The 25,985-nt window shown below is 39.7% G+C and overlaps 1 protein-coding gene across 1 annotated transcript; it reads right to left on the reverse strand.

The window, feature by feature from the left end:
• Positions 1-353: 353 nt before the first annotated feature.
• Positions 354-1,092, reverse strand: CCDC169 (coiled-coil domain containing 169). The gene has a single exon (XM_043457767.1). It carries the CDS (start codon positions 993-995, stop codon positions 354-356), a length of 642 nt encoding a protein of 213 aa, XP_043313702.1. The 5' UTR covers positions 996-1,092.
• Between the last annotated feature and the right edge of the window lie 24,893 nt (positions 1,093-25,985).

Below are 25,985 nucleotides of genomic sequence, written 5' to 3' on the forward strand. Positions count from 1 at the left end.
AATATAATAACAATATTAGTATCAGTAGATAAGGGATATATTATTAAAATCAAGTGTAAGATAACAGCATTCAGGTTTCCTAGGATATTTTATGAATCACAAACAGTGCTGCTACATATTTTAGGGTCACTAAAATTACTTTCTAAAATAATTTTTGTAACTAGACTAAATTACTAAGAAAATTTCTTTTAGGTAGACAAAAGAACACACTACTGGAAGAGGAACTTAAAGAGGTTTAATAGCTCTTTCTTATCTATCTTGTTCCCTGAAAAATGTGTTGAACAGTAACTTCACAGTTTGAATATTACAAATGAAAAAAGGGAAAAAATAGAGAAATCCATCCAGTTCTGGAATCATGGATTTAGTTTTGGAAGATGATTTGATCTTGTAATCTTTTTTGCTGGTTCTCTCTTGGCATTTACCATCTTCTGATTAGCAGGATTGTATCTTCCTGTTTTCACTGGATTCTCTTTCATTCTATTCCGATTCACTGGTTGTCTTTTAAGAGAGTGGTGTGAGTCAGAGAGCTGAGACATTTTAGCTAGGTTCATACGACATTCATCCTTCACCTTGTGGTAAGCCTTTGATTCTCGTTCCAGTCTAAGTGCATACTCTCTCACTTGACTTTCAAGGCTCCTTTTTTCTTTTTCTAGCTGTTTAAGTAATGTAGTTAATGATTCCACTGACATCCGCTCGTAGACACGAATAGAAGATAGTCTATCTGAAGGATTCCCACGGATTTTTTCCATTTTCTCTTGGAGACTAGCAATTTGCTTTTCTAGTTCATCATTCAGTTCAAGTTGTGCCTCATAACGGGTTTTCCATTCACTCTCTTCATGGTTAGAATTGAGTTTGTCTTCCAGTTCCTCTATCTTTTGTCTTATTTCAAGTACTGAGATCTGCACTAAGTCTTTCATATGGATTTCTTCCAATAACTCCAGTTTAAGGCAGTCAGTGCTAATACCTGCGAAGTTGTCACCTCCTTCGTCCCCCATAGTGTCCGCTCAAGAGCTCTGCCACGCCATTCCCCTCAGCACAGCTTACAGCGGAAGACTTGAAGGGACACTCGGAAGCTGGGGAGGACAAAGTGTTGTCATGAGCTGTTGCTATGGTGAACTGATTCTTAGAATCCTAGGTTGAATTTCTTTCCCTCAGCACTTTGACTACGTCATAAGACTGCCTTCTTGTCCCTACTGTTTCTGATTAGAAATCAGCTGTTAATTTTATTGTGATTTCTTTATATAAGGCATATAATTTTCTTCTTGCTGTTTTCAGGCTTCTCTCTTTGGCTTTGGCTTTCAGTAGTTTTTCTATGACCTCTTTAGCTGTGAATATCTGAGTTTGTGCTACTTGGAATTCATTGAGCTTCTTGGATGTGTAATCTTTGAAATCTGAGAAGTTTTCATCCAATGTTTCTTCAAATACCTTTTATGTTCCTTTTTTCTCCACTCCTCTTCTGGAACTTTCATTATGCATGAGTGGTGTGTTTGATGGTGTCTCAGTGGCCTTTGAGGTTCTTCAATTTTCTTCATTCTTTTTACTTTCTGTTCGTTAGATTGCTGTTGTTGTTATTTAGTCACTAAGTTGTGTCCGACTCTTTTGTGACTCTTTTGTGACCCCATGGAGACACAGGTTTGATCCCTGGATCAGGAAGATCCCCTGGAGGAGGACATGGCAACCCACTCCACTATTCTTGCCTGGGAAATCCCATGGACAGAGGAGCATGGCAGGGTACAGTCCATGGGGTCCCAAAGAGTTGGACATGACTGAACAACTAAACAACAACAATGACAACAATTTGAAGTCTTTATGTACTAAATCTATCACCTAGGCCCTCTTAGAGACAATTTATATAAGCTTCCTTTTTGTTTTTTTCCCCGTGTAAGGGCTGCTTCTTGTTTGATTGTTTTTTAATTTTAATTTTTTGTTTTTGTTTAGTGATGTGTTTGGACTAATTATGTAGTGTCTATTTCCCCTGTAGTGTGTGAGAACTGTAATCTGTGCTCAGTTGTTTTTTTTTTTAATTCTTGTTCTTATTTTTAATTTCTTTTTTCCCTTGTTCTCATTTTTAAGCCTAGATACCTAGAGTTAACCCTTGGGTCACCATAGTTTAGTGGGCAGCCAACTATTGGTCCAAGATGTTGTTTAAACACTTTGAGCCAGTAAGATTGTATATTTGTCAGGTCAAGTTGATTGATCATGTTGTTCAATTTTCTATATGTTTAACTGTTTTTTTATTTGCCTTTTATGCCAATTACTGGGGGAGATGTGTATGAATCTCCCAATCTGATTGTGAAATTTTAAAATTTCTTCTTTTAGTTCTGTCACTTTTTATATATTTTCTGACTCTGTTATTTAGGGTACATATAAATTTAAGATTGCTATCATTTCCTATTGAACCAAATCTTCTGTCATTATGGAAAGTCCCTGTTTATAATGCCAGTTCCCTTAAACTCTATTCTGTCTGATACTCACATAGTTATCCTGATTTGTTGTTCGGATGATATTGTTTTGTTATTTGTTTGTTCTTGACCATTTTGTACCATGTCATTTAAAATGTGTTTCTTGCAAATAAAATGAAATGTGTTTCTTGCAAGCAACATGTGGCTGACTTTTTCATAAACTGAACTATATTTTTAATAAGAATATTAATCCAATAACTATGATTATTGACACATTAAAGTTTATATCTGCCATCCTTCTGTTTGTTTCCTGTCCTTCATATCTATTGTTTCCTTTTTTTTCCTTTTCTTGTCTACTTTTGGATTTATGAAATTTCTTTTAAATAAACTTTTAATTTAAGAATAATTTTAAATTCACAGAAAAGTGGCAAAGGAATACAGAAAGTTTCCATACACCCTTCACTCAGTTTCAAATTCCTGTAATGCTATCATTTGTTGAAATTTTTAAAATAACATTGTTAACTAAACTTCAGATGTTGTTCTTATTTCACTAGTTTTTCCATTCATGTTCTTTATCTGCTTCAGGATCCGATCATCACTACCACATTGCATTTAGTTATCCTACCTTCTTAATCTCCTCTAATTGGTGACAGTTTCTCAGCCTTTGTTTTTCATGACCTTAACAATTTTGAGCAGAATTTGTCATTTATTAAGTAAAATATCCTTCACTTTGGGTTTATTTGATGTTTTTCTCATGATTAGATTGGGATATTGGGCTTTGGGAAAGAATACCTCAGAGATGAAATGCCTTTCTAATCACATCATATCAAAGGGTACATGTTATCAACATGACTTATCATTGGTAACATTAACCTTGACTAAGGTGGTGCCTGTCAGGTTATTCCACAGTAAAGTTACTATTTTTTCCCCTTCCCATGCTCTAGTATTTTAAAGTGAGTCACTAAGTATGATGTGTTTTTTATTATTCTAGTTTCCGTCTTTTAGTCTACTAGTAATATATTCTTTTTCTTAACCATTAAATGTTTTTCTTCAAGTTTTATTGAGATATAATGGATACATAGCACTGTATAAGTTTAAGGTGTACAGCATAATGATCTGACTTACATACATCATGAAATGATTATCACAATAAATTTATTGAACATCAATTATCTCATATAGATACAAAATTAAAGAATTAGAAAAACACTTTTTTGTATGTGATAAGAACTCTGAGGATTCACTGTTAACTAACTTTTTTTTTTAAACTAACTTTTGTATATACAGCAATGTTAATTATATTTACCATGCTGACATTACATCCCTAGTGCTTATTTATCTTACAGCTGACAGCTTGTACTTTTTGACTGCTTTTATCCAATTCCTTCTTTCCCCACCCCTTGCCTCTGGTAACCACAAATTTGACCTCTTTTTTCTATGAGTTTGTTTTTGAAGCATAATCGGCCTACTACACTATGTTACTGCCTGTTACACAACATAGTGATTCACTATTTTGGAACATTTCAAAATGATCACCAAGATAAGTCTAGTTATTGATATGATATGTCACCATACAAAGATATTAGAGTTATTGACTGTATTCCTCACACTGTACATGTCATACCATGACATTTACTTTGCAGATGGAAGTTTGTACCTTTTAATTTCCATCACCTATTTCTTTTCTCCTCCCATCCCTCTCCCCTCTGGTAACAACTTGTTTGTTCTCTGTATCTATTACTGTTTCTGTTTTGGTATGTTTGTTTATGTATTTTGTTTTTTAATATTTGACAGATAAGTGAAATTATACAATATTTGTCTGTCTTTGTCTGACATTTCACTTAGCATAATACTCTCTTGTTGTTGTTTAGTTGCTACATTGTGTACGACTCTTTTGTACCCCATGGATTGTAGCCCACCAGGATCCTCTGTCCATGGGATTTCACAGGCAAGAATACTGAAATGGGTTACCATTTCCATCTCCAGAGGATCTTGCTGACACAGGGATTGAACCTGCGACTCTTGCATTGGCAGGAAGGTTCTTTACCACTGAGCCAGCAAGGAAGCCCATAATACCCTCTAGGTCCATCCATATTGTTGTAAATGGCAAGATTTAATTCATTTCTAGGCTGAGTGACACTCCACTGTGTGTGTGTGTGTGTGTGTGTGTATATATATATATATATATATACACCCCACATCTTCTGTATCCATTCATCTATCAATGCACAATTAGGTTGCTTCTGTGTCTCAGCTATTTTAAATAATGCCACAATAAACATAAGGGTGTGTAGATCTTTCTTAATTAATGTTTTTGTTTTCATCAGAGAAATACCCAGAAGTGGAATTACTGGATTGTATGGTAGTTCTACTTTTAATTTTTTGAGGAATCTCCATACTATATTCTATAATGGCTTCACCAATTTATATTCCCATCAACAGTGCAAAAGGGTTCCCTTTTCTCCATGACCTTGGCAATACTTGTTATTTGTTGTCTTTTTTGATAAAAGCCATTCTGACAGGTGTGAGGTGTAATTTCTTTGTGATTTTGATTAGCATTTCCGCAATGATTAGTGAGGACTTCTCAGGTGGCTCAGTGGTAAAGAATCCGCCTGCCAATGCAGGAGACAGAGGTTCGATCCCTGGGTCGGGAAAATTCCCTGGAGAAGGAAATGGCAACCCATTTCAGTATTCTTGCTTCAGAAATCCCATGGACAGAGGAGCCTGGCAGGCTATAGTCCACGGGGTCACGAAGAGTTGGTCGTGACTGAAGTGACTGAGCACCCATGCACACATGGTGACTGGTGTCTTTTCATGTGCTTGCTGGCCATCTGTTTGTCTTCTTTGGAAAAATGTTTACTCAGATCCTCTACCTATTTTTTAATCGGGTTGTTTGCTTTTTTGGTGTTGAGTTACATTAATTCTTTGTATGTTTTGGATATTAACCCCTTTTCTGATATATCGTTTGAAAATATCTTCTCCCATTCAGTAGGTAGCCTTTGCTGCTTGATAGTTTCCTTCACTATGCAAAAACCTTTTAGTTTGATGTAGTCTCATTTGTTTATTTTTGCTTTTGTTTCCCTTGCCTAACGAAATATACACACACAAAAAAATTACTGAGACTGATGTCAAAGAGCTTACTGCTTTTTTTAAAGAAGTTTTATGGTTTCAGGTCTTACATTTAAGTCCTAAACTGTTTTGAATTTATTTTTTCATATGGTGTGAGAAAGTAGTCCAGTTTGATTCCTTAGCACGTAGCTGTCCAGTTTTCTCGATACCAGTTACTGAAGAGGTTGTTTTTTTCCCTATTGTATATTCTTGCCTCCTATATTGTAGATTAATTGCCCATATAAGTGTGGGTTCATTTCTGGGCACTGTATTCTATTCCATTGACTTGTGTGTCTGTTTTGTACTAGTATCATACTGTTTTGATGACTGTAACTGTTGTATAGTTTGAAATCAGAGACCATCATACCTCCAGTTTTGTTATTCTTTCTTAAAGTTGTTTTGTCTATCCAGGGTAAATTTTTTTTTTCCAGGGTAATTTTTGTTTCATAAAAGTTTTAGAATTATTTGTTCTGCTTCTGTGAAAAATGTCATTGGTATTTGATAGGGATTACATTGAATCTGTAGGTTGCCTAATATGATCATTTTGACAATATTAATTCTTCCAATCTATGAGCACAGTACATCTTTCCATTCATTTGAGTCCTCTTCAATTTCTTTCATCAGTACCTTATACTTTTCCAAGTACAGTTCTTTTACCTCTTTAGGTAGGTTTATCGCAGGTATCTTATTCTTTTTGACGCAATTGTAAATGAAATTGTTTTCTTAATTTCTCTCTCTGATTATTGGTTGTTAGTGTATAGAAATGTCTCAGATTTCTGTGCATTAATTTTGTATCTTGCAGCTTTACTAAGTTCATCATGAATTCTAGTAGTTTATTGGTGGCATCTTTAGGATTTCTATGTATAGTATCATGTCATCCGAAGACAGTGACAGTTTTAGTTCTTCTTTCCCAATTTAGACTCCTTTTATTTCTTTTTCTTGTTTGCTATGGCTAGGCCTTCCAATATTATGTTTAATAAAAGTGATGAGAATGGACATCCCTGTCTTGTTCCTGATCTTAGAGGAAATGCTTTCAGCTTTTCACTGTTGAGTATAATGTTAGCTGTGGGTTGGTCATATATGGCCTTTATTATGCTGAGGTATGTTCCCTCTATACCTTCTTTGTTGAGAGTTTTTTTTAACTGAATATATTTTATTTTTTTCTGGGCTGGGTCTTTGTTGCTGTACAGCTTTTCTCTAGTTCTGGACAGCAGGGCCTACTCTCTAGCTGAAGTGTGCAAATTTCTCAGTGCAGTAGTTTCTCTTCTTGTGGAGCAGGGCCTGTAGGGCACTCAGGCTTCGGTAGTTGCAGCACGTGGGCTCAGTAGTTGTGGTTCCCAAGCTCTGGAGCACAGACTCAATAGTTGTGGGATGCAGCCTTAGTTGCTCACGGCATGTGGGATTGTCCCAGATCAGGGATCGAACCTGTGTCTCCTGCATTGGCAGGTGGATTTTTTACCACTGAGCCACCAGGGAAGCCCAAGAGAGTTGTTTATTTTTGATTTTTATTTTTTAATCATAAATTGATGTTTAATTTTGTTGAAAGCTTTTTCTATATCAAGATGATCATATGATTTTTTTCCTTCAATTTGTTAATATGGTGTATCACATTAATTGATTTATGGGTGTTAAACCATCCTTGCACTCCTGGAATAAATTTCAGAATATTTGCATCTATGTTCATCAGTTATATTGGCTTGCAATTTTCTGTTTTTGTGACACCTTTGGTTTTGGTGTCACATATATATATGAAAATTTTAAATCACTGATTTCTTAAGTTCAAATGCATTTTACCTCCTGCATTTTTACTCCCTCCTCCTGCACCATTTAATATTTTTAATGTCATATTTTACATGTTTGTTGTTTTGTGTATTCCTTAATTACTTGCTGTGGATATAGATGATTTTATTACCTTTGTCTAATACCTTCCTAATACCTTTATACATGGTTGATTTTCTACCTTTAACTATATATTTGCCTTTACCAATGAAATTTTTCCGCTCATAATTGTCATGTTTCTAGCGTGATCTTTTCTTTTTCCTGTAGAGAAGTCCCTTTAACTTTTCTTATAAAGCTGGTTTGATGATGCTGAACTCTTAGCATTTGCTTCTCTGACAAATTTTTTATCTCTCCAGCAAGTCTGAATGAAAGCCTTGCCAAGTAGGGTATTCTTGGTTGTAGGCTTTTCCCCTCCATCACTTTAAATATATCATGCCACTCCCTTCTTGCCTGCAGAGTTTCTACTGAAAAGTCAGTCAATAGCCTTGTGAGAGTTCCCTTGTATATGATTTGTGCTTTTTCCTTGCTGCTTTTAATATTCCCTGTCTTTAATTTTTTGCCATTTTAATTATACTGTAATCATACTATAGTCCTCTTTGGTTTGATCCTGTTTGGGACTCTCTATGCTTCCTGTATTGGGATGTCTCTTTTCTTTCCCAAGTTAAGGAAATTTTTAGTTTATTATGCCTTCAAATATGTTTTCTGCTCCTTTATCTCTCTCTTCTCCTTCTGGGACCCTTATAATGCAAACATTAGTATGCTTGATGTTGTCCCAGAAGTCTCTTAAACTGCCCTTATTTCTTTTTATTCTTTATTCTCTTTTTCTGTTCAGCATCCATGATTTCCACTACCCTGTCTTCCAGCTTAGTGATCCGTACCTCTGTATCATCTAATATACCATGGATTCCTCCTCCTAGTGTATATTTTATTTCAGTTATTGTATTCTTAATCTCTGTTTTACTCTTCTTTATATTTTCTAACACTTTGTCAAAATTTCTAACTTCTCATTCTGTTCATCCAATATTTTCCTGAATTTTTGAACATCTCTACAATAATTGAACTCTTTATTGGGTAGATTCCACCACTTAGTTCTTCTTCTGGGGTTTTGTTCTTTCATTTGGAAAATATTCCCCTGTTGCCTCATTTTGCCTAAGTTGCTGTTTTTATTTCTGTGTATTTGGTAGGTTGGTTATGCTTCCAGACCTTGGATAAGTGACCTTTTGTAGAAGGCATCCTATGTGTTCTAACAGCACAATCCTCTCTGTTCACCAGAGAATGCCTCTTATATGGGCTGCATGGGTCCTTCTGCTGTGCTGAGCTATACTATTATGCATGGTCTGGTAGATGTGTCTGCCCCCACTCTGGTTAGTTACTGCTGTGCCTAGTGCAAAGGCTTGCTAGCCTTGGGTGGGTGGCCTCAGGTCATGAGGTGGCTTTCTGCAGGGCCCCAAGTGTCCTGGATCTAGTGTCAGCCCACTTGTGTGTGGGACCAGATTCCAGAGCAACTGTCTGAGGGGCCCAAGTTGTCCCAGAGCTGGTGCTCAGGCCTTCTGTGGTTGGGCTAGTTCCTGACATGGCAGGCTGCATGGTTGTGGTGGTCTTGAGGCTGATGCCTGCCCATTGGTGGGTGAGATCAGGTCTTAGGTTGAGTGTTGGCCTACTGGTGGGCAAAGCTGGTCCTGCGGTCTCTGGCTGCAAGGCCCAGGTGCCCTGGAGCTGGCATCAGTACACTGGTGGGCGAGACTGAAGCTGGTGTCCTAGGACTAGTGTTAGCTCACTGGAGGGTGGAGTTGGTCCCAGGGTTTCTGGCTTCAGGGTCCTAGTGGTCCCAGAGTTGTTTGACCTGCTGGTGGGTGGGGCTAGGCCCAGGAGGTCCTGGAGCTGGTGCCTGCCCACTAATGGGTGAGGCGGGTCCCAAGACTAGTGCTGGCTCAGTGGTAGGCTGAACTGGATCACAAGTTCTCTGGTTGCAGGGCCCTGGATGTCTCAGGGCTTAGGCCGGTGCACTGGTGTGTAGGGCTGTGTCTGGGTCCTCCAGTGGATGGGACCTGGTCCTGTGGCAGCTGTGGGCTCAGGAGGTCTTAAGCCAGCAGGCCTGCTGGTCGGTGTGGCTATGTCCCTGCCAAGCCAGTTGCTTGGCCTGAGTTGTCCTAGTACTGGGTGCTGACAGGCTGGTAACAAGCTGGAGGGAGGATCTACGAATGGGTCTTGCCTGCACTAGAGTCCTTATGATAGAATGAGCTCCCCTAAATAGCTGCCATCAGTGTCTATGTCCCCAGGGTGAGCTGCAGCTGTCCCCTGCCTTTTCAGGAGGTGCTCCGAGATCAGCAGGTAGGTCCCACGCAGGCTTCTTTCAAATTACTTCTTCTGCCCTGGGTCCCAGAACCGATGAAATTTTGTCTGTGTCCTTTATGAATGAATAGAATCTCTACTTCCCACAGCCCTCTGACTCTACTGAAATTAAACTCTGCTTTCCTTCAAAGCAAGACATTCTGGGGATTGCCTTCTCAGTGCAGGACCCTTGGACTGGGGAGCCTGATGTGGTGCTCAGATCCTTCACTCCTTTAGGAGAACCTCTGCAATTCTTATTATCCTCTATGCTGCATCTCTGCCCCTCCTACCCATCTCACTGTGGTTTCTTCTTTATAGCTTTAGTTTTAGAAGATCTTGTCTGTGAGTCTTCAGGTCTTTCTCATCAATAGTTGCTCTGTGAATAGTTGTAATTTTCGTGTGGGAGGAGGTGAACTTGGGGTTTTCCTACTCTGCCCTCTTGGCCGCTCTCCTAGCAACACTTTCTTTTATTACTCTTTTAGTTGTTACCCTAAAAAATTACAACATGCATTCTTGACTAAAGCCTACCTGCAATTAGTACTTTTACCACTGCTTAGTGTAAGCACCTTTCAACATTTTAAGTCACTTCATTCCCTTTATTGTCATGTGCAGTTAATGTCATAAATTTTAATTCACTGGGTTTTTTTTAAAACCCAGACATTTAAAAAAAATTTGAAACAATCTCAAACCTACAGAAAAGTTTCAAGTACACTACAAAAACTTTTTTCCCTGAACCTTTTATGTGTAAGTCATTGACATGATTTCAAAATATTTCCATGTGTATTTCAAAGAAAGCAAAGACCATTCTCTTACAAAACTAAATATACCAATCAAATCAGAAAATTAACATTGATACATCATTAATATCCAGTATTCAAATCTTGTTCAAGTTGCTGATTTTGCCAATAATGTCCTTTACAGCCAAAGAATACAAATCAGAAAAAAGCATTGTATTTTTTGGTTATGTCTATTTAGTGTTCTTCAACCTGCAACAGTTCCTCTCTTTCCTTGACTTTCATGACCTTGACATTTGAGGATTATTATTTTGTAAATGTCCCAGTTGTTTCATAAAATGTCCCACAATCTGGGTTTATCTCATATTTCTTCATGATCATATTAGTTTATAATTTTTTGGCAGGAATATCACTGAAGTGATGCTTTGATCTTTCATTACATTAAGGTGGTATCTTCTGGGCTATACACATCTATTTAGCCCCAGTTCCTAATCAAACTACTTATTCATTCATTCAGATCAGTATGGACTCACAATTTCTTACTTTATTCAGTCGGTTTTAATCTAATACTATCATTATTTACTGTAATTTTCAAATTTAGCCAGTGGGAGCCCTTTTAGGGAACTTCTGTGTCCTACTGATGTTTCCCCATCTTTCTTTGAGCAATTCTTCACTTTCAGGGACAAAAACACGTTTTGAGCTGCTTATTCTCAGTCCATAGTTTACACCAGGCTTCACTCTTGATGTTGTAAACAAGGGATTTATTTTTTCGCTCTGGCAAGTGCTCGAGGTAGAGATGGATCATCTTAATTAGATTAGAGATTGAGAGTGACCTTCCGTCTTTATGAGTGTTGATCGGTTTCCCATTCCCTTTTACCCCTAGGTAATGGCTATTTAGGGGAATCAGCTGAAATTCTGTGGTGTTTATCAGGGCTCCTCCTCCTTCATGGGCACTCAACTCCAGTCTTAGCCCTCCCCTCTCCACTCCCCTCTTTTACCCCTCTCTGGTCCATGATGTCTCTGAAGTCTCTGCTCAGCTTCTCAGACTCCCAACCACTATTTTCTGCACTGTTTTCTGCTTGGGTTGTTAGCTTCTCAGTTAACAGCTTTCAGACTGGCAAATGCCCTAAAAGCAAAAATGCAGCCAGATGTCTAGCTCATTTCTATCTAGATTCTCCAGAATCTTGCACTCTCAATTCCTTGCTGCCTTGCTGGCCCTTCGAAATGACCAAAAAAGGTTTTTTCATGTGTTGATCAGCTTTTGTAGTTGTTCTCAGTGAGATGGTTAGTCTGAAACAAGTTGTTTCACCACTGATGGAAGCAGAAATTGCATTAAACTCATAAGAGATCACTCTGGCTATTGTTAAGGGGGGCAAGAATGGAAATAAGGAGACTAGGTAGGAGGCTTGATAAGATGATGGCTTGGACACGTGTGAAAATAGAGGTGTAAGAGAATGGACATAGATTGAGAGATAAGAGTGAAAGAAGTAGAGGGAACTAAGGGAGACTAATGCCTTTATCTTGCAAAGTGCAGTGAGGGAGGGAGATACCTCTGGTTCAGTCAAATGAGAAATATATGTTTAAGTATATTATTTAAAGTAAAAAAGATAATCATTAGAGGAAATAATAATAATGTGAAAATTATATTGCAAAGATGGATGGGAAGTGGGAGTGGTGGAAGTGAACTTAATCTTCGTCTTTCATTGCATTATGTAATAGGTAATGTCAAAGAAGAATATAGAGGAGGGGACAAATGTGAAGAATTTTTAGGAGATAAGATTTGCAGGGCTTGGTGATTGATTTAATTTAGTGAATAAGGGAGGAGGGGAGGCAAAGGTGATTTGCAGATTTCTTGTCTTGAGTGATTGGATGCATGTGGCATTACAACTGAGATAAGGAAAATGGAGGAGTATCTAGTTCCAGAGAAAATGATAAACTCAGTTTTAATCATATGTGGTGCATTGTGGTTGAGAATGTATAGTTAGGTACACACACACACACACACACACACACACACACGTGGTCAAAGTTCCTTACCACAATAAAGTTAAAAAGAGAATTAACTGTAAAACTATAGCAAAAAAAAAAAATCTGACCACTTGGAAACTTAAAATGACTTGTCTAAGAACTCTTGGATTAAAGTGGAAATGAAACAAATTGCAAAATGTTTACAAATACATGATATTTAAAGCAAACAAAGAAAAGAACCCATGCTACTGTTAAATATCTTCGCTTTGTAGATCTCTGCTATAGACTGAATGTTTGTGTCCCCCACAAATGCATATGTTGGAACCTAACCCCCAAGGTGATGATATTAGGAGATGGGACCTTTGGGAGGTGCTTAAGTCATTGGGTGGGTGCCATCATGAATAAGATTAGTTCCCTAGAGAATTCCTTGGCGGTCCACTGGTTAGGACTGCTTTCACTGCTGTGGCTGGGGTTCGATCCCTGTTCCATCCCTGTTTGGGGAACTAAGATTCTGAAAGCCATGTGGCACAAACAAACAAACAAACAAAAGTATTAGTACCCTTATGAAAGACACTCCAGAGAGCTCCCTCACCCCTTCCACCATGTGAGAATGCAGTGAAAAGATGTTAACTGTCAAGGAAGCAGGTTCCCACCAGACACTGGATATACTGCCTCCCTGTCTTGGATTTCCCAACCTCCAGAACTGTCAGAAATAAGTGTTGGTTGTTTAAAAGTCCCTCAGTTTATGATATTTTGTTATAGCAACACCGATGGACCTAGACAACCTCATTGATAACTACAGTTGGATTTCTGTACACAGAGTGGGCCAAGGAGATGAGCCTTACCCCTTCTGTGATGCTAAGTGAGGACCGTGTTTATCTGATAGTGCCACACATTTCATTCTGTCTTGCATTCATTTATAACCCTCAGCAATAACTCCCTCTCCCAATAACCTTGATGTAAATTGGCTTCATACTTTAACAGAACTTGGGAATGTTGATATGCTCAACTATAGCATCCCAATGTTTCCATAGTAACTAATGCACAACCAGGGGAAAAGATGGAAAATAAATGAGAATAGCATTTTAACAAAATAAGTGAGGGGCGAAGAGCCTTTAGACATGTGATTACCTCTTATTTAGGAATATGAAGATATTCATCTCCTTAATAATGGGGTTATAAAAGTTGTTACAATGAAACATGTCAGTAGCCATTTATATTCCATTTTTCTCTATAATCATCACCATTGAAAGCATTTAAATGCCTTTTTTGCCCAATAATGCTGGAGAAAGTGAGTTAAAAGGACACAGTTGCTGTTCTTCCGTGAGCCTGCAATCAGGATGAGACAGGTTAGGCCAATGTTCATAGTCCAGCCTGCCAGCCAGAGCTTTGCCCCTGTGAATATTGGGAAGACTGTGTACTCAAAGCAGTTTATTCAGTCCTGTGGAATTTGTTTGCTTTGATGCAAGGCTTTGCTAGCAGCTCAACACTCCCCTGGTTAAAGATTGCCAGTATAGTTGCTGCCCCTCCTCCTTTCTTATTCTACCAGATGACTTTTTCCATTCTTCCCTAACATCCTTATTCTTCCTTTTCTAAATGTATTCTATGCACCATCTTGACCAATTCCAAAACAATTTGTTCACTTTGCCTCTTGGCCAGTTGTAATGGTCTCAATGTGTGTATATATGTAGGTAGATACATTGAATACACAACCCTGAATATTCATTGGAAGAACTGATGCTGAAGCTGAAGCTCTAATACTTTGGCCACCTGATGTGAAGGGCCAACTCACCGGAAAAGACCCTGGTGCTGGGAAAGATTGAAGGCAGGAGGAAAAGGGGACTAGAGAGGATAAGCTGGTTGGATGGTATCACCAACTCAATGGACATGAGTTTGAGCAAGCTCCAGGAGATGGTGAAGGACAGGGAAGCCTGGCGTGCTGCAGTTCACGGGGTCTCAAAGAGTTGGACACAACTGAGCAACTAAACAAGGTGGATACATATTCCCTATAATATCTCCAATAAACTGATAATTTCCTAAAATACGAAGCAGTCTGTTTTAGTGTTAAACTAGTTGTTAAGATCTGAATTGTGTCCCTCCAACTCAATTCACACATTTTAAAAAATTAATTATTTATTTATTTATGGCTGCACTGGGTCTTCATTCCTGCACAGACTTTCTCCAGTCATGGTGAGTGGGAGCTACTCTCTAGTTGCAGTGTTTGGGCTTCTCATTGCCATGGCCTCTCTTTTCAGCTCCCAGGCTTTACGGCACAGGCTCAGCAGTTGTAGCACGTGGGTTTAGTTGCCCCATGGCATGTGGAATCTTACCGGATCAGGGATTGAACCCATATGCCCTGCATTGGCAGACAAATTTTTACCACTGAACCACCAGAGAAGTCCCTCAGTTCACATGTTGAAGCCCTAACCTTCACTGTGACTATGTTTGGAGACAGGGTCTCTAAGGAGGTAATAAAGGTTAAGTGAGGTCATAAGGGTGGGGCTCTAGTCTAATGGGACTAGCATCCTTATAAGAAGAGGAAGAAAGACCAGATCTCTCCCTGCCCCTGCACCTCTCTTTCTTTCTCTTTCTGCAAGCCAGAGAGGAAAAGACCACGTAAGCACACAGCAAGGAGACAGCTGTCTGCAAGTCAGGAAGAGAGCTCTCACCAGGAACCTAATCAAGCTGGCACCTTGATCTGGGACTTCTAGCCTCTAGAATTGTAAGAAAATAAATTTCTGTGTTTAAACAACCTAGTCTCTGTATTTTGTTATGGCAGGCTGAGCAGACGAACATGCCAGAGTGACATGTACAACCAATTAAACTGTTATGTAGGAACAGACTTTGTAAGAGTGAAGAGATACCTTTTTAAATTTTAGAATAGCAGAGATCAAATTTCTAGAGATAAATATAGTAACTAATGGGATATTATTCAACCCAGAACAGAAACACAGAGAGTAGAAGGGCAGAGATAGACTGAATCACTCCAGGTAGTTAGATAGCCTGATTCAGCTGATTCAGCTTGGCCTGATTCCTTCCCCATTTAGAAGAGAAGTTAAGAAGCACACTCCAGTATTCTTTTTTTTCAAAAACACACTCATATCACCTTTTGAAAATTAATCTTCAGTTTACCTTGTATGCAAAAGATTTCAGGGGTTAGAAGCAAGATGTGATAGGAGTTGCCAGTGGGGAAGAGGTTCCTCAGTGGGAATGAAAGTCAATTTCCTGGAGTTTCCAGGGGAAGATACATCAGAATAGTAAAGACTATTTACCTTGGATGGCCAGAGATCTGGTAGACATTCTTAAATCCAGAAGGATCTTAGAAGTCAGATAAAAAAAGGAGTATATCTTCATACTAGAGGCTCAGTTTGGACAAGGGACGTTTCTATTTTGTTTCGTTTTTAACTTGAGACGTTTGGTTTTGCAGTCCCTGGGTAATGTGGAAATTTTCAGGAAATGAAGTTCTCAATAAAGCATTCTCTCATCCCAAGGGATTTGGTCTCTATCATTATTATATCCTAATTAAAACAAGGCAGAGACTATTTATTCCTGGATAGAATGGCCTTCTCTTGTCATCTATAACCAACACAGAGTGCTAAAAGCTCCTGGCCAATCAATTACATATTATTAAAATGTAATTAAAATTTTGTCACTGCGTTTTTTCAGACCTCTAAATATCCTTAAAATTAATGCTTTTTAGTGAGGTAGATGAACATTATAGTTTACTACAGACAATTTTCTTCTGCCTATTTCAGGGCAATTTAAAGAAAAATCATATCAACAGGGAACATATCTTTGCAGACATTAATTTCTTTTTAGTTTTTTTCTCGGTGTGGGATTCAGTCTAACAGGTTGTCTGAATATATACATAATACTTCAGTTCTGAATATAAAAGATGGGATAATTTTATATCCATTTGTGGCTGGGTAGAGTTTTGGCTTGAGATCCAAGTATTGTAGTTTTGTACAGTATATTGATGTAAAAATTAATTAAAATTTCTGTATAGGTAATATATGCACATGGAGCAAAATTCCAAAGCAGTAAGAGAGTGTATACTGAAAATTCCCACCCTTATACAAGTTCTCCGGTTTCTACCCCTGAAGGCAAGCACTGTTACCAGCCTCTTGTGTTTCCTTTTATAGATCTTTCACAGTGCATTGATGGTGAAACAGATCTTTCCCCTTCTCTAGCTGGCATTCAGTACCTGGCAGCATGAAAATGTTGTGCTTTGAGGTGGAAAGTGATGCTCTAAGTAGTAGCATGGAATGGTGACTGCCCGTGCTCCTTCTCATATCCCTCCTGGGAAACCATACACTCAAAGCAGATCACATTTGTCCAAACTACTTCTAACTGGACATAACACTAACACAGATGCATTTATCAGAAATACACAGCAACAGAAACAGCTAACAGATTCATATATTAAATATTTACTTAGTTATGTATGTGAACAAGTAGATGCTTTTGCTAGCTGTTGAGCAGCTTCTGTTTTTATGCAGTGTGGACTCAGTCAGAGATTGTTCACTCTTTTCCAAGGGATGGAGGAGGTGTCATCAGAGAGGTGCTGTGTAAATGACAGAAGGGAGAAACTTGCCTCGAAGGTGCAGAAAAGGCATTCCAGCAAGAGTTGTGGTCTGGGGGAAATCTTGAGATTGGAGTTTGGGATAAAAGAAAGAAGGAAATGTTGAATGGTGATTTGTGAAGAGCTGAGAAGATGGATTGAACTGGCTGGACAAGGCAGTGCAGTGAGAGTGAGGAAATATAGGATGAATGGCCATTTGTGTTTGTTTGTAGTGAAGTTTTATATGAGGATCTATGGGCAGAGGTCAGTCAGTCCCTCTATAGTTACTAAGCCCTCCATGTTCCTAGCACTGCCATCATTCAGTCCAGAATTTTTCTCTCACAGAGGTATCAAAGAATAGATTGTAGAATAGTATGGTAGTTTCCCCCCAGTACGTTCTTCTACTGGTTATTTCTATTAACATTGTTGAGGTTAATTCTATTTCCTTAGCAGCCATAACTTTCCTTAATAACTTGTTATGGATCTATCACCCACACATTTATGTAATCAGTTTCTCATTGTCAGCACTCTTGGCACTCTGGGGGGAATAATCCTGTTAGGAGGCACTGTCCCTTGTATCGTAAGATGTTTGGCAGTGTCCCAGGCCTCGGCCCAGTTGATGTCAGTAGCACCCCACCCCCACTTGTGACAACTAAAAATGTCTTGACATTGACAAATGTCCCCTGGGGCAAAATCATCACCAGTGGGGACCTGATAATATAAAGCCTCATGAACTTAACATCATTTTTTGTTGTTCTGTAAAAACCCCCTTTTAAAAATTACCATTTATAAATGTTTATCAAAGTAATACATTCACGTGGACAAAAATGAAGTAGTGCCAAAGGACTTCCTTATAATAAAATGCAACTATCTCCTGCCACACTCCTCCCTCCCTGTGGTCCTGTCCTCTGACGGTTACCACTCTAACTCTTTCTGGTTTGAGTTTTTCTAATGCTCCTGTTGTATCCATCAGCCTGTTTATCCATTCACTCAAACTGCATATTTATCGAACACTGCAATAGTGCTGGTATAACAACATACCACAGACTGGGAGGCTTAATCAGCCGAAATTTGTTCTCTCACAGTTCTGGAGCCTGGAGGTCCAAGATCAAGGTTCCAGAAAGCTTGGTTTCCTCTGAGGGCCACTTGGGAAAGATACGTTCCAGGCCTCTCTCCTTGGCTTAAAAATGGCCACCCTCTTGCTGCCTCTTCATGGGATTGTTCCTCTGTGCATGTGCACCTCTGGTGACTCTTCCTCTTCTTATAAGGATACCAGTCATCTTGGATTAGGACTCTTCCAACAGCCTTGTTTTAATGTGATCACATCTTTAAAGACCTTATTTTCAAATACTGTTGTTGTTCAGTCACTAAGTCATGTCTGACTCTTTGCGACCCCATGGACTGCAGCACACCAGGCCTCCCTGTCCATCACCGACTCCCGGAGCTTGCTCAAACTCATGTCCATTGAGTCGGTGATGTCATCCAACCATCTCATCCTCTGTCGCCCCCTCCTCCTGCCTTCAATCTTTCCCAGTACCAGGGTCTTTTCCAATGAGTCAGCTCTTCGCATCAGGTGGCCAAAGTACTGGAGCTTCAGAATTTCAGTCCTTAAATATGGTTACATTCTGAAACAGTGGAGTTTGGGAGTCCAACATGTAAATTTTGGGAGCATGCAACTGAGTCCATACCAAGCACCTTCTGTGTGCCAGTCACTGTTCTCAGTACCTGGGATAGAGCAGTGAACAAAACACAAAACTCCCTGCTCTTATTGACTTTACATTTTGGTGGCAGAGAGCAACAATAAACAAGATAATTAAGATATACAGTATGTTAAATGACAGTAATTGTTGTGGAGAAAAATAAAGCAGGAAAAGGAGCTAGGGAGCTCTTAGAGGCAGAGTCTGCAATTTCAAATAGTTTAGGCAGGGAAAATCTCTCTGAGAAGGGGACATTTGAATAAGGACCTGAAGAAAGTAAAAGATTAGGCCAGGCAAGTATCTGAAGAATACCCACTCCAGTATTCTTGCCTGGGAAATGCCATGGACAAGAGGAACCTGGCGAGCTACAGTCCATGGGGTCGCAAAGAGTCAGACACAGCTGAGTGACTGAACAAACAACAAATGCAAATATCTAGGGAAAGAGCAGACAGAAGAGCTGGTACAAAAGGGTCCTGCAGGAGGACATGTCCAGTTAGCTCAAGGAATGGCAGAGAGAGCTGACACAGCACCAGCAAGGGGTGTAGCAGGAGATGCAGGGCTTGGGGAGTGCTGAGACAGATGGCTGGGTGAGGTCTCGCAAGCCTGTGTAATGACTGGCTTTTGTTCCAAGTGAGATGGTGAGTTAGAAAAACCTTTTCCCTCCCTGTGTTTCTCCTTTATTTGTCACATGATTGCCACACTCACAACATTTCTGACACCAGTTGTGTGCATGTGGGTCTCCCTACAATGAGCAATGCTCTGTGCCATTGTCTGGGAGTCCTACCCATGAACTCAAGACCACACTTTCTACCTGGAGAGAGCATCAGATCCCGCAGGTTAAGGGCTCAGTCCCGCAAAACTGCCGCCCTCCCCCGCCAAATTCAGATGGCGAGTCCAGGTTGTCACCTCTCCTTCTGTCTGCCGCTGCTGCTGCTAAGTCACTTCAGTCGTGTCCGACCCTGTGCGACCCCTTAGACGGCAGCCCACCAGGCTCCCCATCCCCGGGATTCTCCAGGCAAGAACACTGGAGTGGGTTGCCATTTCCTTCTCCAATGCATGAAAGTGAAAAGTGAAAGTGAAGTTGCTCAGTTGTGTCCGACTCTTCACGACCCCATAGACTGCAGCCCACCAGGCTCCTCTGTCCATGGGATTTTCCAGGCAAGAGTACTGGAGTGGGTTGTCATAGCCTTCTCCGCTCCTTCTGTCTGATGGGTTGTAAATCTGAGGTTCCTATGACCCTCTCCTTGGGTTCAATTAATTTGCTAGAGCGGCTCACAGAACTGTTCTAGCAGTTACAACTCATGTTCCTTATGTTTACCAGTTTATTATACAAGTATGTGATAAAAGATACCGATCACATAGGCATGATTGATTACTAACTCCAATTTCAGCCCTTCTCCTTTCTCAAGAGAATGGGAGGTGATGCCGAAAACCCCAAGTTTCTAATCATGATGTGGTCTTTTTGGTGACCAGTCTTCCTCCAGGAGCCCCCCAGATTTGCCTCATTAGAGCAAAAGACATTCCTATCACCCAGGAAATGACAAGGGTTTCAGGAGCTCTGTGTCAGGAACTGAGGTCAAAAGCCAAATATTAAAATGAAAGATGTTCCTAGTGTTCTTACCACTTAGGAATTTACATGAGTTTTATGAAGTCTTTGCCAGGAACTGGGAGACAGATACCAATACAAATTTTTCTGTTATTTCACAGATGGGAAGCCATTGGACAAGCTGCAGCTGGCAAGGGCTGAGTTAACTTTTAAAAGAGCCTCTTTAGCTGCTGCATTAAATAGACTAAAAGGAGACAAGGGTGAAAGCAGAGAGATCAGTAAGGGGGGTGTAATCCATTTTCTCTTAGTGATATGCCTTTCTTTGATTTACCAGCTCTAGACATCATCTATCTAGTGACTTCCTGGTCTAACAAATGGGAATTTAGCTCACTTATGGGCTTCCCTGGTGGCTCAGATGGTAAAGAATCCGCCTGCAATGCAGGAGACCTGGGTTTGATCCCTGGGTTGGGAAGATGCCCTGGAGGAGGGCACGGTAACCCACTCCAGTACTCTTGCCTGGAGAATCCCCATGGACAGAGGAGCCTGGCGGGCTACAGTCCATGGGGTTGCGCAGAGTCTGACACAACTGAGTGACCAAGCACACACACAACTCACTTAAACTGCAGCAACCACTTCTCTCTTTTCTCCTAATGCATCACTCTTTTGAGTTCCTTTATTTAGTTCCCCTCTCAACTGACAACCATTTTAGTGTGTATCTTTGATGTTCACATATCTTTTTTGGTTATCTTTGTGCCTTTATATAAGACACATAAATATTTCTTGTTCCATCATCTATAGATAATATCTCTTGATTCTACACTTTCTAAAATTAGAATATTAGTGCCTCTATGCATCCTTCCACCTCCCCTAAATTTGTCTACTTTCCAATTTCTGTATACTATGCTTTTAAATTATTTGTTAACATTTATCTTACATTTTGTCATTATAATTGTTTCCTGTGATTGTCTCTAGATTGGATTCCAAAGGTTGAAAAGCAATAAAGATAGTGTTTGTATCATTACGATTGTATACTTTTCAGTGTAAAGCTAAGAAATGGGCCTTGATTATATTTTCATGTTACAACTTCCATCAATTATTCTATATCACTCCATGCTCTAGTTGGTCATCATTATTGGAAAATGACATTTATAAACAGTTTTGTATTTTTGTTGAATTTTTTATTGCCCCCATTTTTTTTTTTTTTTGCTGTGAGTTGACTAAACATGTGCTGTCTTTACCATATCTCTATTCTCCAGCTTTCTCATTTTGTCTAGTGCTCAGAATAAATTCTATTCATCTAGATTCCCACTTTCTGTGTTAATTCTATCTGATTCTTCACATTTGATCCATGACTTCTTGTACAGATTTTGTTTTTCTTGGATTTCTTCATTGCCTGTTTTTGGATTATTTCTTACCTTCTATGGTTTTATTGTATCCTAAATTTTCCTAGCTCTTAACCATATTATCTCTTTTTCCAACTTCCCTTTTCCCTGGATGCCTCTTTTTCTGTTATCTATGGTGTTTTTCTGGACTCCTTGGTTCCAAATCAGCGTGTATTCAGTCAATATCCTTTCCTCCAATTTCTGTCTTCCAAACATTTGTAAAATACAGTGTCATCTGAGTCCTTCTCTTCTTTGTTATGAGCTTATGCCTTTTCAATCCCTTTATTATAATTATAATAGTGTCTTAGGAGAGAGTGGATATAAATGCATGTGGTCTTTCTGCCATATTGAATGAGAGGTATACAGCCTTATAATATAAATCTTTCTTTTGTAACTAATTCAGACATGAAAGACATGTATAAAGTAAAACTTAAAAGTTTGTTCACCACTCCCACTTGCCAGGGACAACCACTGTTCAGTAAATATCCTTCCAGACTTTAAAAACTATACATATGATATATAAAGCCATACACATACAAAATGAGTTTTTTATTTTACAAAGTTTGTATTTTGGAAAAGTTTAGATACTTGGTTTTTAAACTTAATATATATTGGGCATTCTTGCTAGTCAGCAGATGCTTAATTTTTTAATGTAAAAATTGTTATTGAAATATATATATATATACCTACAGGAAGATGATAGTCTCCTCTTTCTTGTGTATACAGTTAATTAACTTTTGGTTGCTGCTAACTATTTCATTGACAAGCAATCTTTTTTTTTTTTTTTCATTGACAAGCAATCTTATAGTGAATGTCTTTGTACATATATCTTTGAACACATGTGCTAGTATTTCTTAATAGAAGTAGGATTGTTGGGTCAATGGTTATACAATATGAAAATATTAAGAGACACTATTGAACAGCCCTACTGAAAGATTTTTCCAATTTATGCTTCTATCAACAGTATTTGAGAGGGTACACCCTTCTGAGGCAAGCTCTCCTTAAAAGGTTGGAAACTGTGGTGCATGGTTGAGAATTGGACTCTGCCCTGTTTCATGTTTATCTTTAATGACTTCACATGAGCTACTCTGTTCTCCCTTAGAATACTCAAAGTTCTTCAGGGCCTGGGATCATGTCGTTTAGTTCTTTGGTATTTCCCGTTGTGCCTGGTACAGGCTGAGCAAACTGTGGGTGCTTGCCACAATTTAATGATTGACCATAAACCAGTTTATAGTTTTGGGCTAACACAATCCCTTGAGGTCAGCTCGTGGAATGAGAGGGCTGGGCAGAGCAGGAGGCTAGGGCTGTGCTGGGTTTGTATCAGATGCTCTCACTTAGACATCAAGTTTAGACCATAATCTAGGGACCTAAGCTGTGAACACCTAGCACAATCTTTGGCTCAGAGGAGGTCCTTAATAAATGGTCTCCATTGATGTGATTATGACTCCAGTTTAGTGAAAGGGGGCTCAGCAGTAAAGAATCAGCCTGCCAATGCAGGGGACATGGATTTGATCCCTGGGTTGGGAAGATCCCCTAGACAAGGGAATGGCTACCCACTCCAGTATTCTTGCCTGGGAAATCCTCCAGGCAGAGGAGCCTGGTGGGCTACAGTCCACGGGGTCACAAAGAGTGGGACACGAGTGAGCAACTAAACAACAACAAGAAGTCTTAGGATTAGTGTTGAGGGCTCTGGCCCAGCATCTAAAATCATTCTGGGTGGAGTCAAAGATCCAAAATCTAGAGATGAAATAAAATTCAAAACCAGCAAGAGCAGACAGGCATCAGAGGCAGGAGCAGAGACTGGGTTTGAGCAGTTTAGTTGCATTGTGATAGGATCTTCCTGGCACCCAGGCAGTTTTTACTGGACTTTTTGTATTGTATTTGTTATACAAATATTACCTATTTGTAAAATGTTTGGTTTTCACATGGTGGCATCTTAAAGGTGCTTCTCAGTCTCTGATAGGAGCCAACAATCCCAACACAGTGATGTGAAACACAGAAGGTGTGTAATGACAGAGATACCAGTGGTCTCTTACTTATTGAAACACAAAATATTCAGGCAATATTGAGGATTCACTGGAGATGATGGTGCTACAGAACAGCCACTCTACTAAACCAAGATTATAGCCCAAGCTTTTCCCAAGCAGTAGTAAGGTTCCCCGGGGATTGGGAAGCCAAGGGGCCAGTCAGAGATGGATTAATTTCAAGTGACAGATTTAGAGGGTCTGTAAACACACAGCACATGGATGACAAGGGTTCGACAAAGTGAAGAATGGGTCTGTTTCTTCTTACAGTTCTACCCCCAGTCATCAGTGCAGATAAAGGAGGGAGGTGGGAAATGGCAGTTACCTACAGATAAGATTAGAACATACATCATTGATTGTGTTTCTCCTATATGCCAGACATTTAGCACACATCATCTCCCACTCCCTTTATAACTCTGAAGTAGGCATTAGTTCTGTTTTATAGCTGAGGAAATCGACTCAGAAATGAGAAATTACTTGACATAATTTACACGAGCTCCTCAGTAGCAAAGTCAGGATTTGAACCTAAGTCCATCTGGCTATAAAGCAGAAGGGGACTTTTTAGTTATATGTGTAACACAGTCATTGAATTATCACTGTTTTTCCTAGGACAACATCAAGCCTAAGTACTGAACAAAATTAAGATGCTTGGCCTTTCTTTGTGTGGATTATGTCATATATAATAATGATTAGAATCACACCTACTTGGCTTTAAAACAGATGTTTTTCCAGTTAAAAAAAAAAAAAGCTTTGGAGCTTTCTACTATGCATACCATCTTGCCTCTTCTGCATCAGGGAGAGCAGCCCAGCCCCCAGGGAAATAGCTATTGCTTAAGAACACTAAGTTGGTCCCTGTGGACAGGATGCCTGTGGTTCTTTCCTTTGTTCATCAATTCATTCTACAAATACATGTTTATTTATAGCCAGAAAGTAAGGAGAAGAGAGCAGGCCAGGTGGGTGAGCTGGGAAGGGATACGGGTAGGAGGGCAAGGCGGCCTGAAAGGGTTGAAGCTAAAGTAAACAGACAAAAAAACAAAAATGGGGCCAACAAGAGCTTAAATGCAGGATGGGAACTAAGTTTGGGGATCTGTTTTGGATACAGTACTGAAGGGGTCTCTGGGTGTTCACAGGAGAGATGTCTGGAGCAACACTAAGAGGCAAGCTGCAACTCCATGGAAGCACTCAGGATCTGAGGCCGTTGACACCTCCACACCATGAACACACGCAGGAACTGTCAATATGGAGACAGGTATTTTTAAAAAAGCACACCAGAATGTGTGTGACCACACAATGGAGGCCTACACCTTTATTCCATGCCGTTTCGAGTGCTCACCATGTGACTGCAACTCAGCTTCAAAGAAGCCAACACCCCTCTGGATGCCTAAAGTCTAGACGTTTGTGGAAAAGAGAAAAAGAGAAAACAATCTTCATTTATAGTCACACTGTAGTTAGGGATATGTATTAACACCTTGGGGATAACATGAAACGATGTAATGATATAGAAGGAATTGGTATGGAGTGTTTGTTCATATCCATTTTCCTTATTTTTCTTTCAGAGGTGAGCACATATGATAACAGATTGTAATAAAGCAAGCCTGACCTATACAGTCACTTGATAATCCCAGAGGGAATGTGACCCAGAGCAGGGAGGGGCAGAGCTCAGGAATGTGTTGCTGTGACTCATTCCAGGACTCCCAGGACTTTACCTATACCTGAGACGTTTGGGTGCTGTGGAGGTTTATTTTTGTCCACTCCCCAATTGGGAGGATGACAACTGGGGTGACTGTGAGACTCCTAAAGGCCTCTGGTACACACAGGCTTGGGAACCCAGGGCCTGATGGGCTGTTCCTCTCCTTTCCATACCAAGTGAATGCAATACCAGCAGCCTCCAGGATTTAAAGGGGAGAACTGGAGGCAATGATACTGATCACACGGTTCATAAAAACTACACCGATGATTATAATCAGCATGAGTGCTGGGGAACAATAAAAGCTTTATAAAGATGTACTTTCTCCTACAAATGAATTATAACACATCTCTCATAAGAGAATTACCTAGTGATTTTTTAATCCCTTAAAATTTTTGATTGAAGGGTACCATGAATGTGTCAAATGTAACTATCATTAGGTAGAATTTTGCTTCATAGCACACAGGACCCAAATCCCATAAAAGGAGAAATAGTTCTTGACCAGGCACGTGGTCCTTCAACTAACACAAAAAAATACTGCCTTGGGAAGAGCTTTGACAGTCTCTTTTGTATTCATTGCAAATACCTTCACCCCAGAGAAACTTTATTCAAGATTAGGAAAATAGCTGGCAGTCTGGGCGCTCTCCCCGACGGTGTGACAGGTAAGGAAAGACCACCTTCCACCCTCTCTCATATTTCCCCTTATATTTGGAAGCCAAGAGCCACACTAGCGGAAACAGACCCAGTGTCTTTTAAAGTCTGTTGT

The sequence above is a fragment of the Cervus canadensis genome, chromosome X (assembly GCF_019320065.1).
Source record: "Cervus canadensis isolate Bull #8, Minnesota chromosome X, ASM1932006v1, whole genome shotgun sequence".
Taxonomy (NCBI): domain Eukaryota; kingdom Metazoa; phylum Chordata; class Mammalia; order Artiodactyla; family Cervidae; genus Cervus; species Cervus canadensis.

Coding starts and splice junctions, on each gene's coding strand:
- CCDC169 (XM_043457767.1), bottom strand. CDS start 995: ATGGGGGACGAAGGAGGTGACAACTTCGCAGGTATTAGCACTGACTGC.